At 37.8% G+C, this 18,898-nt stretch overlaps 1 protein-coding gene across 18 annotated transcripts in view; it reads left to right on the forward strand.

Moving 5' to 3' along the window:
- Positions 1–18,898, forward strand: part of SIPA1L1 (signal induced proliferation associated 1 like 1) — a 410,731-nt gene that overhangs the window by 328,216 nt on the left and 63,617 nt on the right. For all 18 annotated transcript variants that reach the window (XM_073011118.1, XM_073011126.1, XM_037984201.2 and 15 more), the window contains 4 exons: positions 3,513–3,616; positions 6,497–6,654; positions 16,632–17,205; positions 17,850–18,124. In XM_073011118.1, coding sequence (XP_072867219.1) covers positions 3,513–3,616; positions 6,497–6,654; positions 16,632–17,205; positions 17,850–18,124 — 1,111 coding nt within the window. The remainder of the gene's footprint in view (positions 1–3,512; positions 3,617–6,496; positions 6,655–16,631; positions 17,206–17,849; positions 18,125–18,898) is intronic.

Here is an 18,898-nt window from a genome sequence, read left to right on the forward strand (position 1 = left end):
AGCATCATTTTTTTTCATGTTCCTGATAGTCATTCTCTTAAAACTTCCATAGTTTCAGGGTTTCGTGGTCACTAAAAATATTACAATAAGGACATTGTATGCTTTATTCCTTAGTAATATAGTAAACAGTCTTGTTTTTAAAAAACTACAGATTCAGGAGGACATTTGCAGGTTCGTTACAGGGGTATACTGTACAATGCTGGGGTTTGGGCTTCTAGTGAATCTGTTACCCAAATAGTGAGCATAGTACCCAGTAGGTGGAGATTTTGAGGTGGAGTAGGGTTTTCCAACCCCTCCTCTCAACCTTCCTCCCCACTTTTGGACTCCCCAATGTCTGTTGTTTTCATCTTTATGTTCATGTTGTACCCATTGTTTAGCTCCTGCTTGTAAGTGAAAACATGCAGTATTTGACTTTCTGTTTCTGCATTAATTCACTTAGGACAGTGGCCTCCAGCTGTATCTATGTTGTTACCAGGGAGATGATGATGTTCTTCTTTATGGTTGTGTACTATTCAATGATTTCCTTTATCCAGTCTACCATTGATAGACACGTAGGTTGATTCCATGCCTTTGCTGTTGTGAACAGTGCTACAGTAAACAAATTAGTGCAGGTGCCATTTGATAAAATCCCTTTGAGTAGATACCCAGTAGTGAGACTGCTGGGTCGAATGGTAGTTCTATTGTTAGTTTTTGAGAAATCTTCACACTGTTTTCCATAGTGGCTATATTAATTTACATTCCCACGAACAGTATATATATATTTTTTCTTTTCTCAAAATCCTTGCCAACATCTGTTATTTTTTGACTTTTGAATGATAGCCATTCTGTCTGATATCAGGTGGTATCTCATTGTGGTTTTAATGTGCATTTCTCCAGTGATAGTGATGTTGAGCATTTTTTCATGTTTATTGGCTGCGTGTATGTCTTCTTTTGAGAAGTGTCTATTCATGCTCTTTACCCACTTTTTAATGGGGTTATTTGTTTTTTTTCTTGTTGATTTGTTTTAAGTTTCTTAGAAATTCTGGATATTAGTCTTTTGTTGGGTGTATGGCTTGCAAATATTTTCTCCCACTCTGTAGGTTGTCTGTTTACTCTGTTAATTATTTCTTTATAGCAAACATTCTTTTTGCATTCTTTCTGGTAAAGTTTAGTATCTCTATGATGTGCATAGTAATTTCAGGATTTTGGAATTCTTTTCTTCTTGGAAAGAAAAGTTTCATTATTTTAGCCCTAGTTTCATCTCTGAAACTTCTGAAACTATTCCCAAACTGTTGAAAATTATCAGCAAAACTCTATAAATCTAAAAGACCCCAGAAAAAAGCTGGTCAGATAGCATACACTGTGTGAAATGAGACATGCAGAGGACAGAGAGAAGGGGCTAGAAGTAGAAAAACAAATGATCTTCAGTGTTTTCTTCCCCAGCAGTTTTCCACTCTGGCAGTAATCCTTTTAGAACTAGACAGGCATATAAAGCGCAATGTAATAAATGAATACCAATGACAATCTTTTTTTTCTGGTTCATTAATTTTGCTTAAAATTGACTTGAAATGCATGTATAAGTACACGTCAGTGGTGACACATTCACTTTAAAGTTTTAAAATGTACTAATTCATTCTATACGTATTTATAGAAAGGGTTCTTGACAATAGATAAGTTATCGATGCTCAAGACCTTAAATAGTTCAGTTGAATCCTTTGTTGTAGTAATACGCAGTTTTTTTGTGGTGATGGTCATTAATAATTAGAAGATATTTTTTTGGATATTTATGTTGTTAACATAGTTTTCCAATTTTTGAAAAGTAGTCTTTGCTTTGTTCTATTTTTGACTATTTTTAAGCCTTCACGTTTTATGTCAGCTTCAAAATTAGATTCTCCAACAAGCTCAAACTTGAAACTTAGAGCTCTGGAATATCTTTAGAAAGCTGTCTGCAAGCCATAGTTGTAGTCTATTCTTAGAGCAGTACCTGACGGCAATGGAGTTACTGCATTAGAGCTACCTGGGAGTGTCTGTGAAGAACAGATTCCCCTGTGAGGCCCCATACCCACTGAGGAGTATTTTGGGGGGTGGGCCCTGAGAATCTGCCTTTTAATTTAGCTCCACAGCTGATGCTGTGCATCCTAAGTTTTGAGAACTACTGTTGCCTTTTGGTATATGTCAGAGAGTTTGTCTGAGAGCATCATTCTCTAAAATGCCGTCATTTTAGAGAATGATTTAGAGACCCTATTTGTTTTGGACCTCAAAAAATAGGGTCGAGGCTGGGCGTGGTGGCTCACGCCTGTAATCCCAGCATTTTGGGAGGCCACAGTGGGTGGATCACAAGGTCAGGAGATCGAGACCATCCTGGCCAACATGGTGAAACCCCGTCTCTACTAAAAATACAAAAATTAGCCAGGCATGGTGGCTTGCGCCTATAGTCCCAGCTACTCAGGAGGCTGAGGCAGGAGAATCACTTGAACCCAGGAGATGGAGGCTGCAGTGAGCCGAGATCGCACCACTGCATTCCAGCCTGGGCAACAGAGCGAGACTCTGTCTCAAAAAAAAAAAAAAAAAAAATGGGTTGATAGAGAGTTGAGTTTACTTACAGTGAATGTACTTCTGTTCCTTTTGCAACCACTAAGTCCAGGTCCTTTGAGTCTGAACACATATTTCCTTTACGTTGGGAAGTTAATAACTTTTTCTGCAGCTTCCAGTATTTGTGGGAACACTGATTCTGAAACTTTGTTAAGATTAAGGCAGTAGAGGGTTTTTTTTCTTAAGGAAAGTGAGAATACAATGTGCTTAAGTCTTAAAAAAAACTGTTAGACATTGCTGTATCACTTTTGTTCTTCAGTGTTAATGGTCTTGTTAAATTATTGTCTTTTTTTTAAGAACAAGTCTCTTGCTTGAATTGGAAGTATTAGAAAAATGTTTCTTAACTTGATGTGTGGACAGAATTCAGGGGTCTGTGAACTTGGATGGGAAATAATTTTTTCTTTATTTTCACTGACCCCAAGTTGAAATTTAGCATTTCTGTTAATTATGGCCATAGGCAGTAAACCACAGTAATTCGTTTACCTGTGATTTCATTGCCAATAGAAAGCACAGATATTTTCATTATATTATTTGTTGTTGCAGATATTTCAAGAGTGTGTTCATCATGTCTTCAGCATTATAGTAGATATTAGACCAACTGCTACATCTTGTTATATAAATCTTGTGCATTCATATTTAAAATTATTTGATACTGTGCACTTCAGTATAATTTCTTTTGAACTCTTATGTTTTTTATTTTATACTTTTGCAAATATTATTCTGAGAAGGGATCTGATCCATAGGCTTCACTAGACTGCCAAAGAGGATCGGGTACAAAAGGAAAAAAAATAGGAAGAACACCTGTCTTGTCTAGAATCTTTTCATCCTAAATCATTTTCTTTTCTTTCCTTTTTTTTTTTTTTTTTTTTGAGATATTTCTCTTAAATAAATTATTTTTCCTGTTATAGTCATCTCATCATTATATTTTTTTTTAACTGTAGCTGACTCCACTGGAACCCATTCTCTGTACACAACATACAAAGATTATGAAATTATGTTCCATGTTTCTACCATGCTGCCATACACACCCAACAACAAGCAACAGGTAAGAGATCCTCCTGTTATCTGTGTTTTCACCCTTGTTTCATTTCCTCTAGACGCCTAAGTGGCAAGTTTGTAAAATCTTAAACCAGAATTTAGTGTTGCACCTGTCACAGCAGCGGGAAGCTTTGTGCTTTGTGGAAGTAAGGAATAGCAAATGAGCTGAAAACAAATGAGGAGACCCAAATTTTAGGTTAACAGCCAGCTGGATGCTTTTGTGAATTAATCATTTGCTTTTCACCCACGGGGATTGAGGTTTTCATGAAATCCGAAGAATAAGTTGAAATCATTGGTAATTACGTGACTCTGCAGGGTTGCAAAGAGCATCCATGAGAGGGTGAAGTTTCATCTCAAGAGGCCAGTGCACAGAGTAGGAAAGTTCTGATGTTTCATTATAGATTTCAAAGGAGATATAGAATACTAACTTGGAAAAAAGTCAAATGTCAACAGAATGATATTCTTCCTTACCACGTTCATTGGGAGATAGCAAGGAACATAAATAACAATTGCGTATGTGCACATCATACACAGAGCTTCTCTTAAAATGTTCTAAAAGCTCAATGCCCAATTACTAAAGTGTAAGTGAGGTAGGAAAATGTGGAAACTAAGAGGTGACAGATTGTTGCAGAGCAAACGGGAAACTGGCAGTATTGTTTTAGGGAATGTGTGGTAGTTGATTTTTAAAAATATTTTAAAATAAATAATAGCAAATTGAAATGTAAAAGAACCAGAGAGCTAACACACTCTTTTTTAAAAGCTATTACAAACTTGAGCAGTTCAGTTTTACTTCTGACCTTCAAATGGATATGGATTTTTGTTTTTGTCAGTTGTTGTGCTAACAGAGCACAGGCCAGCTGCAGAATGAATCACATCCTCTTTTACAGAAGTTAACCAAACACTGATCTAATCTAACACTTTATCACTTTATGTTTGATTAAATCACAAATCTGGGTAACAAAGTTTTGCCTTTCATGATTGCCAGTGTAATAAAAAAAATGGGGAGCAAAGCAATGAATCAGCTATAAATCTGAAGTAAACCTGTTTTAAGATAAACTCTCTGATCTGTACTTTGTTGATAATTTGTTTTATGCAAATCCCAGATTTTAGCTCTCTTTGAAATAAAAGCACGGTGCTAAGAAACGCATAATAAACTTATTATTCTGACCAATCAGTAGATGAAAAATTTAGGAACATTAACAAAATGATCATTAAAGAGAGCATAAAGACTTATTCTGCCTGATCACTTAGAAGAGAAAGATGAGATTTGTAAGGGTAAAAAATTTAGTAACAAGATTGGATTGATTATTTGTAACTAAATGAGTTGAAGTGGTAGGCAGAGAAAGTTGGCATTTAAATGGCAGCTCTCTAAATTATTTAATTTTGGAGTCTAATCAAGGCAAAAATGTTACAGTCCTAAATCATAATGAGAAAGAAATTGGTACTGAAACATATCAAGAAATTTTCACTCTCTAGCCAAAAAATTTATTTGCTTCTATATAGACTACTTTATGCTTGGGAGAAAAAAAAAAAAACAGGAAAAATGTATCTTTAAAAACTCTTTTGCAAGCATTTTTAATATAAATATTATTTTTCATTATATGTAGTATGAGATGGAAAAATGGATTTGTTTCTATTTGGGTCCTTTATTAAGACGTTTATTTTTATATGTCAAGCCATATTTTGAAGAAAGAATAACATTGCAGAAAATGACATAATCTGTGCAGGAATGGCATAACATGTAGATAAATAGTATTTGTTTTTGGTATGTCCAAGATCCTGAGTAGATTAATAATCTTTAATTATTGATATGTTCTGTAGAGCAATCAATACACACCAGCCTTTATTTTCATAACATCTGATTGAATATCATATTTAGAAATGAACTCAGAAATAAACTGCTTCATTAGAAGACAATTTGGGATGCTTTCAAATTCCTAAGGTTAAAAGTACATTTCCTGAACATTCTAACTGCCAATTCTCAACCCTAGTCTAAAAGGCTATTGTTTCTCCCTGTTGGCAGCCAATACTAGATCACTGATTTTACTGGTGTGCAATTTGTATGCCTTAATGTCACTAGAGAATATTTTTTTAAATATAAGTTTTATAAGTACAAGTTTATGTCTAATGGATAGTTTATATAAATGTCACACTTAGTTGTTTTTCTTTTTTAAAAGCCTCCATATAATAAGTATGAGAAATACAAATTTTATTCTATTTTTCTTTACACTATTGAATTAACTGCTGAAAGACACTGACCTGGGGTGATCTGGGGTGCCTGAGTTTGAAAGCCACCCATCCAGCACCCACTGAATGGGAGACAGAGGGTGTCCCTAAGCAGCTTTCATTGCAATTAAAGAAGGTGTTTAAACCTGAAATTTACCTGCTTTTAATTGTTGCAACATTCTGGAATATTATTCTTTTCTACATGCCCAGCTTGTGACACAATACATATATCGGAAGACACCTTAGCCACGTTTTCTTTCATTAAAGTCAATTAAACCAGAACATAAATTACATTGTAATTATTTCAGCCATTCTCATCTCTAAAAATCTTCCCTATGGCACTTGTTTTTCTTATGTGAAAATGGAACAAAACTGTTGTTATAGAAACTGAGGATTTGGAGATGTTGGGACCTGGCATAATATGCCAGATATTGGGTAGATCTATTTGAATGGCTGTATCTTTTATGCAAATTTCAAAATATTCGTTTCCATGTTCTTCCTTAGAGGGAATAAGGCAGGCTAAAACATTGACAGTACCTGTGTAGATTACCTACCTTAACATGTACTGATTAGTAATGAATGTTTTAATATATAAGGGAATTGGGGCGGCAGGGAAAGCAAATTACTGTCTTTTATGTTGGTTGCTTATTTTTTCTTGTAGCTCCTGAGGAAGCGGCACATTGGAAATGATATTGTAACAATTGTTTTCCAAGAGCCTGGAGCACAGCCGTTCAGCCCAAAAAACATCCGATCCCACTTCCAGCATGTTTTCGTCATCGTGAGGGTGCACAATCCCTGCTCTGACAGTGTCTGTTATAGGTGTGTATGGGTGTCACAGCAGGGGCTCTGTGGATGTTGGCTGGTTATCACACAGAGGCCCCATTCAGCTCTGCATTCTGAGGTGGCAATGGAAAGTCTATTACTATTTCTTTTTGTCTTTAAACTGTGCATGCGGATGGCTGAATTCACATGATGATGTAATTCGGTGGCATTGACATTACCCAAGCATGTTGGTTAGACACCTGCCGTTTCCATTTGCACCTCCTCCTTAGGTGATGTCCTTCATCCATACCATCTGGTCACCAACCAACTAATTACTCATATTGCTAATTATATTTTTCTTTTGGCATGGCAAGAGCAGAGAAGAAGGATTGTAATAAACAGGGAAGAGAAGTTAATTTTTTGAAAAGCATTGTTATTAAAGAAGCCTAAATCCTTGCCTCTGACTTACTTGATTCACATTAGCACTCTGACTACAAGCTTAGAAGCACTTCTATACTTTATTCAGCATTATTGAAATTGTTTCAGTGTCACTTGTTGACGCAGTCACATGAGTATCAGAATTCAGGCCTCTATCTGTGGAGACCTTTCTTTTTAAGAATACTGGAGAGTTAGGAGTTGAAGGGGATAGGGACCTGTGATGCTAGCTTGATATGGGTGTAGTGCCAGAATGTGTAAGGGTAATGTTCTAGCATTTGTAATTTGTTTTTAATGTGCATCAGTTCCTTTCAAAATATAGACATTTAGCATATCTTTCCATCCCTAAAATGTTGTCTGCACAGAAAGTGACCAGTGCAGATTGACAGTTGGTGAGATCCACAATTGTCTATCTTTAGGGGTAAGGCAAATTAATTCTAGGAGTAGAGTAAGTGTAGCTTAGAGAAAAAAAACAAGTAGAGGTTGTGTTGGTCTCCTGCTGGCTGTCACCGTCCTTGCACGTATCCTAATAACTGCATTGGTTGAGCTCTTCTTACAAGCCCCACACTATTCTAGACATCTTACATGTATATCCCATTTAATCTTTAAAACACATCAGGTAGATACTACTTTTATCTCCATTTTCAGATGATGAAATTTAAGCCAGGTCACTTGCCTTGGGTTAGCTGGCTAGTGTTGAGCAGAATTAGACAGGAATGCAGTCAGTTTGATTCTAGAGCCCAGTCTCTTAACCTTGCTGCTATGCCACCTCTCTCACATGCTGGGAAAGCTGGGTTTTCCACTCCGAGCTCCCAACACGGAGGCTGTTCCAGAACTTCTCAGGTGCTGAGCCTAGGTGAACACCCAAGACCAGGGAAGTCTGTAGTTTCCTAGGGTTGGGGCAGAAACTCCAGCCATGAAGACCTAGATCTGAAACCTCTTATCAAGGAAATAGTGTCTGAAAGCTGCTCTGGTTAGTTGTAGAATGAAAGCACAGAACAATTGACTATAATTGGGATGGATAACTATTTGCATTTAGAAAATACTCAATTAAAACATGCTGTGTACTCAATTCATGCAAAGGATTTCATACCACTTGACAGGTAGAAAGTTAAGCCCATTTTGAATGGGCACTCCAAAGTTTGGGAAGTGGAAAGCTATGCAGTTTCTTTTAAAGAGAGTTTCTTCTTTCCAAGCCTTTGTCTAAATCAGTACCGTCCAATGGGACTATAATGCAAGGTACATATTAATTTTACATTTTCTAATAGCCAGATTTTTTAAAAAGTGCCAAGATATAGATGAAATTAAAATTATAGTTGACACTGTTTTTGACCCATTTATACATTTTATTTACTCAATATATCTAAATATTATTTCAACATGAATTAACATGTGATTTCAGCATTTAACAATTATTGTGACGTCTCACATGTTTTTTGGACTAAGTCGTTGTAACCTGAAGTACATTTTAGACTTACCGCGTATCTCAATTAGGATGCTAAATTTTCATTGGTGATACTTGATGTATATTTAGATTTCATAAAATTTACAATTGAAAAGGTAGATTTAATATACCCAGATTCTTCCAAATGTACTTTTTAAAATCTTTAAAATAACAGAATTAAGTATCAGTTTTTAAATCATATATTAATTAAAATGTAATGTAATTTGATATTCCTTGGTCCCACTAGCCACATTTCAAGTGCTCAATAGCCACAGCTGGCCAGTGGCCACCATAATGAACCGCACGAGTCTAAACAGACTGCTGAGGGAGGTGTGTTCACCTTCTTCAGTGCTCTGTTTTTTTATTTTTATCATCTCTCCCCTGAAAATTATGATTTTTGCTTTCTCTCTCTTATTTTTAATCTGTTGCCTAGAGAGCCCATCTTTTGAACCCTATCGTGTAACGCTAGGAGTCTTTGCGAGGAGTGGGGTACTGAACATCCCTGCTGAAGACATGTGGGCAGGTCTGGAAGTTCCTACTTACCAGGCTTGTTTGAAGGCCCAGCACACAGCTTTGAAGAGAATTTTGGCCTGTTTATCAATCCAAGAAAACATATCAGTTTGTAACATCACTGAAAGAAATCACAAGAGATTATAGAGTAGTGACCTTTGCCTGTTGCAAACTTTAAAGATCAATAATTTTTTGCCATCCTTGTCAAAAGAGGCAGGCACACTTCCTCAGGTATGTGGGGGGTGATGTCAGGAAGTGTTTGAAGGCACAGAATAAACAGGGCACCTTTCTTCTAGCCTTCAATGTTGGGGGAGGGGATAAGGACAAGCTTATTTTCTCATGAAAATAAATGTTATTATGAGGTAGAATGGGAAATATCAATTTTCAGTTAAAACGTGAGTCTTCAAAGAATTTTTACACCCGTGAGTTTTTCTCAAACTCCAGCCACTCCCCAAACTGCTGGGGATATGAATTTATAGGCCTGTTTTATTAGGGTGGTTTGGTGGAAAAACTTATACATGGGTTGATTTATACTTTAAATCTAATTTAATTTTATCCCTAAGTGGCCGGGCGCGGTGGCTCATGCCTGTAATCCCAGCACTTTGGGAAGCCGAGGCAGGCGGATCATGAGGTCAGGAGATCGAGACCATCCTGGCTAACACGGTGAAACCCCATCTGTACTAAAAATGCAAAAAATTAGCCGGGCGTGGCGGCGGGCGCCTGTAGTCCCAGCTACTCGGGAGGCTGAGGCAGGAGAATGGCGTGAACCCGGGAGGCGGAGCTTGCAGTGAGCCGAGATTGTGCCACTGCACTCCCGCCTGGGTGACAGAGCGAGACTCCGTCTCAAAAAAAAAAAAAAAATTTATCCCTAAGTGATATAGCTAGAGTAACTCAAATGCTTTTAAAACATTTTTTTATTTTTGTGGGTACATAGTAGGTGTATATATTTTTGGGTTACATGAGATATTTTTATATGGGCATGAAATGCATAATAATCACACCAGGGTAAATGGGGTGTCCATCACCCTAAGCATTTATCCTTTGTGTTACAAGCAATCCAGTTATACTCTTTTAGTTATTTTTAAATGTGCAATTAAATTATCTTTAACTATAGTCACCCTGTTGTGCTAGCAAATACTAGGTCATGTTCATTCTTTCTAACTATTTTTTGTACCCCAAGTGCTTTTTAGCATTTAAAACCTCTTGGTCCCAACTTTCTCCACCATGAACACACATATTTATTTACTTACACCTACCTGGTATCTGAACTCCGGAAAGGGGAAAAGTTTCCTTGAAAGAGTGTTCTGCAGTAATAGTTCAGAGAGGTGTGGGGTCATTACAGGCTGAAGTTATATGGGTATTTATGAGAAGATGGGATTTGATGTGTGTGCTAAAGCATAACTGGATGGAATTCAGCGGGAAAAAGAGAAACCATTCTAGGAGTGGTCAGTGGAAAGGACAGAAGCCTAGTGATGGGAAGGAGGATGGAAAGTACAATAAAAAGGCTACTAATGCAGGAAGGATGACCAGGCAGTGGAGGCCCCCAGAATGCTAGGCCATCAATTCAACACTACATAACACTAGGAAAAATTATCCAGTGTTACCATGCCAGGTAATTTGTACACAGAAAAATAAATTTGCAGACTGTCATTATCCATTTATTTTTCATTAGTTCTTTATCCAGCCTTTAGCATATATGTGCTAGACACTACTCTAGACCCTGGGATATAACAGGAGAACAAAGAGAGAAAAATCCCTATAGTGGATCTAGAGATGAGATCTCAAAATAATGTGGTATTATACTTCCATGGGACTAGAAAACTTATATAGGAGTAACTGACTAATTCAGACTAATTCTAGAGGCCAGTTAATGTGAGTCATCATGTAGCCAAGAACTCAGAAATCAGTCACTAAGTCTACATACTAAAGCTTATCCCATAACTGATAAGAGAGCCCTCCAGTCTCTGTTTTATTTGTATTGTTGCAGTGACCTTAATTGTCTGACCCCAGTTGATAGAGAAGATTAGAAGAAACAAAATAAAAAAGATGAAGGAGCTGTTAATAGCGAGTATATACTGGAAACAAATATTTGTTTATTGATAGAGGAGATGCTGAAAAACTGTTCACATCAAAGATACGAATTCAATAAGCATAGCAATCTGGGGTCGTTTGATTTTGAGGCAAACAACCAAATATATTAGTTCCTACTTATCTGTCAGGGATATATTCCAAGACCCCCAGAGGATGCCCGAAACCATGGATAGTGCCTAACCCTATATTTACTATGTTTTTTCCTATGCGATAATGTTTACTTTATAAATTAGGCACAGTAATATATTAACAGTAATTAATAAAATATAGCAGTTATAACAATATACTTTAATAATAGTTATATGAATGTGGTCTCTCTCTCAAAATACTTTATTGTACTATACCATGGCTAACTGAAACCACAAAAAGTGAAACCATAGATAAGGGGAAACTATTGTGTGCTTCAGTTACTCCTGAGGGCTTCACTGTGGAAACACAGTATAAAATAATACCATTTTTCAACAACTAATGACTTAATGGATTTAAGCATCGATCATCAAAGGATGCAAATACCATAAAAAGAGACAAATATGTGCCTCATAATGGAAGAATAGAACCTCACCTATGCATTATTTTTGCCACCCCCTAAAAAAAATTAAATCTGAATCTGATCAAGCTGCCAGACAAGCCAATTTATAGGAAATACAAACGACAGAGGAACATGTTTGTAGTTGAAAATTCAGACCCTGAATAACTCGGCAGACAAAAAGCCCAATTTCTTCAACAAGCAAGTTGCAAGAAATAGTGAGAAAGTGGAGTGGAATCTATAGAATAAAATATTTTTTAAAGCTAAATTAATTGCAATGTGTGAATCCTATTTGGATCGCAATTTAGACAAAAAGACTATAAAGAAAATCTTAGGACATCCTAAACAATTGTAAATTGGAACATTGACACACTAGTTGATGAAATAAAATAGTGGTTACTCATTTTAAAACCAGAATAGTAATAAGTAGTCATAACAGTGACCCTGATTCTTCAAAGCAAATATTAAATTGTGGTCAGAGGTATGTTTAGGAAGGTAGAAATATGTGTTACTCCTCTCAGAGAGGTTTCCATACCCGGTAATTGAAATGTAATAACTGTTGAAAGGAATGAGTGTGATATAGTACAAAAAGCACTTGGAATTAGACCAAATTGTTAAACAGTGCATTGGGAAGTTGCTTGACCTCCACTTAAAATCCTATAAGTAAAATGTCTAGCATAGGCAGAGAGGAAGCGTGATGCATGCCCATGAAATGTCTGTGTTCATCCTCTTTCCTCTCTTTAAAAAAAACATGGATTTGCAAGCTTCAGCTGAGAAGAAGAAAAACCCAAGTAGGTCAAGTGATAGAAATTTCTTTAAGGAGGTCTATTTCAAGCCTCAATTAATCAGCATCCCTATTGTCCACTGCAGCTGACCTTTCTAAAACAATAACCTGATTATGTCATTCATTGTGCTTAAAAGCATTTAGAGAAAAGTTCAGACTTGCAGGCATAGCTTACTGCATGGGGGCGTCGGGTCTGGCCTCCTGTCTCTCAGTCTCATCTACCAGTCTGCACCCCAGTGCCTACCGCACTCCTTTGGAGCTACTGACCACTCCCCAGAACAGCGTGCTCTGCCCCTCTGCTCTGTACATGCTGCTCCTCTCACACACTCCCCTTTCCCTGCTTCATCTGATGAATTCCTGCTTTTCTTTTTTCTGAGAAGGCTCCCTGGACCTCCCAGGACTAAAATGCCTTTCCTAAGTGCTACCCATAGCACCCTGTAGTAGACTCAAATCACTGGCTGTGGCTCCCACCAGACTTTTGAGTTTCTGGAGGGCTGAGCCCAGGACATCCTCAGCCTTGATCCTCAGCTTGAGCAAAGTGACTAGCACATAGTAGTTACTCAGTGACTGGTGGATCAATACTGTTAGAAATCAAGAGAATGATTGGCACATATTTGATCTTTCCTGTCCTTTGCCCAGATCTGCTTTCTTGGAAGCTGCCCTGGCCAGTAATCTGATCCAGGCTCCAAGAAGAGGAAACTTCCCTCTCATTTGATGTTTTCTGTGTCACCTTCCTTTTAAATTTTGGGCTGGGGATTGTTGATTATTGCTGTTTTTCCATTGTGCTTTCAGAGTTCAAATATCTTATATTTCTCAGTTTTTATCCACTAAACTTCTGTTCAGACATCTTTGAAACAGGCCGGGTGTGGTGGCTCATGCCTGTAATCCTAGCACTTTGGGAGGCTGAGGCAGACAGATCACGAGGTCAGGAGATTGAGACCATCCTGGCTAACACAGTGAAACCCTGTCTCTACTAAAAATACAAAAAATTAGCCAGGTGAGGTGGCAGGTGCCTGTAGTCCCAGCTACTGGGGAAGCTGAGGCAAGAGAATTGGTTGAACCCAGGAGGCAGAGGTTTCAGTGAGCCAAGATTGCGCCACTGCACTCCAGCCTGGATAACAGAGTGAGACTCCATCTCAAAAAAAAAAAAAAAAAAAAAAAAAAAAAAAAAAAAAAGAAGAAGATGAAGAAGTAGTCTTCGGAACATTTTCATGTGTCATCTTGAAGTTGGCTTTGGGTATCAAGACTTGTTACTTCATCCAAGCTCTTTGATGCCAACCAGTGTTACATGGCCTATATCAACTAGAAATAGCCGCCTCATCTCTTTGGCCATGTAACCCATGTGGATGGTCCCTTTTAGCAGGCACCTCAGGCATAGAAGGTTTCAAAGCACTTCCTCAGAGGGAGTAAGTGTGGGCTTGTCGTGGAGCACTCTCTTGGCTGTCCAGAAGCTTACATTCCAATCCTGGCTCTCTCTAACAAATCTGGGCAAATCCTTTTACTTCTCTGTATCTGTTTCCTGGAGAAGTGAAGAATTTGTACCAGCTGCTCAACCGGAGGTTCAGGAAGATGTCAAACCACAGAATACAAACAAGACACCTTCCTGGTTGCTCAGTGTACCCAAAGATTTTGGAGTGAGAAGATATTTTTATATGACAATGAACACAAATGTTTTTCAATAGAATGTAAAATCAAGGTGAATTTTCAAATGAAACCCAAGATTTTATTGAAAGAATTTGAGGAACATTGAGTTCTCTAAGTTCCCTTCCTGTGATAACTTTCCATCACTGTTTTAGCCTCTAGCTCTGTCTGTCTGTCATCTAGATAACCCTTTTGAGTAGAACATTCCAGTCCTCAACAATGCTGGGTAAATAAAGCATGGCTATGATTTTAAAGCATGTATTATTTCCAAGAAGACACAGAATTGCCAGCTAGGCTAACATAAGTACAGCCAAGCAGAGGCCCTTTGGAATCTACCTTTAAAAATACCAAGAACCATTTATAATTAATATATCTTAAGTAACTACATACAGCAAACTGAGATTCTAGAAAGGTTTTTTTCTTACAGAGGTAAAATATTCTGTTTAGCTTAAACCAGGCCTTATTATCAAGAGTTCAGAATTTGTGGCATCTAAATTAATGAGCTTTTAACCGTGTAGAAACCTTGCCAGTTTGATTTATCCAAAACAAAATCACTTATTTGAAAAGAGCACTCCAGAGTATCATCTTCCTCATCTTCTGTAAGGTTTCTATTTCTGACTCTGCGAAACTGATTTCACTGCCTGTATCATTTACCTCCCTACCACAGTGAATCACTGAAAATTATATGTTAAGGATTCAGTTCTTTTCCTCACAGTTCATTATAGCTGTTTCTAATTATTGGTAGGTTTTCACTGTATGTTTGTCTAAAGTTCTATCAATTAATAAATGGATCTGCAGAAAGCCAGTTAGTTTAAGGGGCAAGTAGATGGAGGGTGCTTAAAATCACACCCCCTGCTAAGCATTTTAATCTCCTTATTTAAAATAAAATCACAGGTATTTTCTGAGAAAGAATAGCAATTTGAGTGAAATTAGCAGATGAGAAATTGCCAATTTTAAAATGAAAGTTATTAAATATTTCTAGATTCTTACAGGATTCCACTTAGAAAAATCTAGCAAACCTGAATTTCAGCATATTTTGCTTGACTTTAAGAGAAAATAACACGATCAAATTAAAATTATACAGCTGTCAGCGTTCAAGTCAGGCAGTTCACAATAGACAAGAAAAATTGCCTTCCTAATACATATTGGTATAATTAAGCCATATGGAAGTCTCTGAATTCTCTCCTCCAGTTAGAAAATGGAGTGTTGGTTGCCACTGTTCTTTGTCATGAAGTGAACTAGGTAGTCTTTTAAAAATACGCTTGTGAAACCAACAAATAGGCCATCCCATGGCATCTTCTGAGTGTTTAGCTTTTCCATTCCACCAGAAATACAATTTGCATCCTGAAGTTGCTGATTTTTATTTTTCTTATTTTCACAAGAAATAACTATTTATTGAAAAACAAAGCTGAATATCTTAAAGCAAACCCTTCTTAAAGAAAAAGTGAAACATAGCTCTTCAATTTTATTTGAAAGATGCATTTTCTCTGATTATGCCGTTTCTATTCTAAGAGTTCAGAAGAAACAGATTTTTTTTATTGTTTCCGTAATACTAAGTATAATTGCATAATTTGCTCACTTTTAATTTGGAAGGGGGGATCTTTGTTGTGTTAGAATCATTTCCAGCCATGTCAAACTTTACTAAAATCTTGGGACATGATATAAAACACTCAACCTCTGTATTTCTATATCAACAACTTCCTTTTTTGTTTTAGGATAAACTTACTTTTTTTTCCTTTTGAGGTTCAAAATAATAGGTTATTACGGATGTTCATATGATCCTTTTCTTAGGCCCAATTTTAGGAATATATATTCAGAAGAAATGACTGGAACAGGCTTTCTTATATCAATCTTGCTTAAAGGAACGGGAGAAGGAAAACGTTTTTCTTGCAAATAGATTGTCAGAATAAAATGCCAAAAAGACCAAGCAATAGCTCAGTTTAAAAATATTATTTTAAAGCATTGTTGCTGTTACATAAAGATTATTCTCATACTATTACTCAGATTCCAATTTTCATTTTAAAATTATGCTTTTAATCTGGTTGCATAATGCCTCACTCTTAGGCCAACTAATACTAGTTAAGTTTTATTAAAATTTAATTCATTTCTTTTGTGTCATGCATCTTCTGATATTTTTAATATAAGCTATCTGCTTATAGGCATCATATCTAGAATGGAGAACACATTTGTGTTCTCACAGAATGGATGCTTGTTCTAAAAGATGATGTGGTTACAGTAACCTCCCTTGAAAACAATTAGTAGGTATGTAAAATGTCTTATGCAGAATATTACAGTAAGCCTATTTTTTTCATGGAGTTGCGGTCAGTTTCCTGTCTGTCAAAAAAAAGTTAGTAGTGTTAGCTTTTGGGATTTTGGGAGGTTTGTTTTTGACCTACAAAAAAAATTTATGTTGTGTAAATCCTAAATGTGGTTGAATGAAAAACTATGCTCATATTAAGCCGAAATGTGTGTTGTTTCTCATGGGAAAATAAGCAGCTATTTTGCATCTGAGGGATGTCTTTGTCTTTGAGAAAGTATATTTTATTCTGATGTTGCGAGACCGAGAAATACTAACGTGGCTCTCTTTGATCTTTGTCTCTCAGTGTGGCTGTTACCAGGTCCAGAGATGTGCCTTCCTTTGGGCCTCCCATTCCTAAAGGGGTCACTTTCCCTAAGTCAAATGTGTTCAGGGACTTCCTTTTGGCAAAAGTGATTAATGCAGAAAATGCTGCTCATAAATCGGAGAAGTTCCGGGCCATGGCAACTCGGACCCGCCAGGAATACCTGAAAGATCTGGCAGAAAAGAATGTCACCAACACCCCTATCGACCCTTCTGGCAAGTTTCCATTCATCTCTCTGGCTTCCAAGAAGAAGGAAAAGTCTAAGCCATATCCAGGAGCCGAGCTCAGCAGCATGGGGGCCATTGTGTGGGCAGTCCGGGCTGAAGACTACAACAAGGCCATGGAGCTAGACTGCCTTTTAGGGATCTCCAATGAGTTCATTGTGCTCATTGAACAGGAAACAAAGAGCGTGGTCTTCAATTGTTCCTGTAGAGATGTGATAGGGTGGACTTCAACTGACACCAGCCTCAAAATCTTCTATGAACGAGGAGAATGTGTTTCAGTGGGGAGTTTTATTAACAACGAGGAGATCAAAGAAATTGTCAAAAGGTTGCAGGTGAGTCTTTCCTTCTACTTCCTTATATGCAGTTTCTCTTTCATAAAGCTTTCTATACAGACTAGAGCCAAGTTACTGAACCTTGCACTCTGTTATTAGCTTCTCTGAAAACTCCCTTGATGTGTGAAGCAAATAGAGTTTATCTCATACTTGTGTTTTACATGGATGTTTTGGAAAAGTAGAACAAGTTGGGGAAGACACATTTACTCTGTGTGTGTGTGTGTGTGTGTGTGTGTGTGTGTGTGTGTATTCAAACCCCATTTACATGTGACCTGTTCCCTGGTGCTACAGCCCAGTTATCTGGTGGTGGTGCTGAAAAGAATGTTTGAGTATCTGCTGCCTTGAATTTTACAAAGGCCAAGTGAGTAGCAGTATATGGTTTCTATTTACTGCCAGCTCCCTGTAGGTTTCTGGTAGAGGTTTCCTTGTAACTTCAGGGAAGCCGTTTAGCTTTTTGGATGCAACAAGTGTATTCCTTTTGGCCTAATGAATAGGAGACTAGTGAAGAAGAAATAACCAGACTGCTCTTCAGCTGGCAATAAGATATTCAGAACTAACCCTGCTTGCAATGATTTTCCAGTTCCATGTCTACCACTTAATACCCTATTGCTTTAAACCACAGTATCTTTTATTTCCCTGTCTAGTTTGTTTCCAAAGGCTGTGAATCAGTGGAGATGACTCTGCGAAGAAATGGGCTAGGACAGCTTGGCTTCCATGTCAACTATGAGGGCATCGTGGCAGATGTGGAGCCCTACGGTTATGCGTGGCAGGCAGGGCTGAGGCAGGGCAGTCGCCTGGTGGAGATCTGCAAGGTGGCGGTTGCCACTCTGAGCCATGAGCAGATGATCGACCTCCTGAGAACATCTGTCACGGTGAAGGTTGTCATCATTCCCCCCCATGATGACTGCACCCCGCGGAGGTAGGTCTGAGGAGGCAGCTGTGGGCCTGAGACTCGAGTGCAGGGTTTGCATACCATGTAGAACATCTCTTAGCAGATAGTGGAGTGGGGTGTTGTGAAGAACAATAGATTACATATGATGCTGAATGTTTCATCCATGGAGTCTGACTCAGGACGAAACTCCCTTTCAGTGTGTGGCAACAGCAGCTGGAAAGAGTGACTAAATGGGATTTATAAATCCATCTCTGGATTTATAAGGTTGCCATTACAGGTAGAGAAGTCAGGTAATATATATCTTAAGAATCTTCCACTGGGAGCTGAGAAACATTCAACGCTTAGCATTAAAAGACACTCAGCATCTCAAATTGTCGTAATGTTTTTCTTTTATGTTCCATGATGCTCTTATTCTCTTCTCTCTCTCAATTGCTGCCCAAAACTCAGCAATTGTTTGGACCTTTGCTGTCTCAGTCTGGCGGCCGCTTTTCCTAACTGTATCTGCATGTGCTAGGGTTTGGCTTCAGGTGAGCTGCCCCTGCTCATGGTGCTTTGGCATTTTGGTTCCTAGTCTTTTCCAGAAGGGAAAACCTAGGAGATCCCTGCCCCACCCAACCCCCCACAGCTCCTACCAAGCCAGCAGCACTGTTGAAAATTTAATTTCTGTGTCTCTGGGGAGGTTTCCTGCAGGAAGAAATTTAATCAACTGTTTATTTTCTCCTTTGGACATGCACATGCTATTTTTGCTAGTTTTTAAAATCTTTTTATTTTATGCCATTATTTTCTAAGAATTTCTCTTAG

The sequence above is a fragment of the Chlorocebus sabaeus genome, chromosome 24, assembly GCF_047675955.1.
Source record: "Chlorocebus sabaeus isolate Y175 chromosome 24, mChlSab1.0.hap1, whole genome shotgun sequence".
Taxonomy (NCBI): domain Eukaryota; kingdom Metazoa; phylum Chordata; class Mammalia; order Primates; family Cercopithecidae; genus Chlorocebus; species Chlorocebus sabaeus.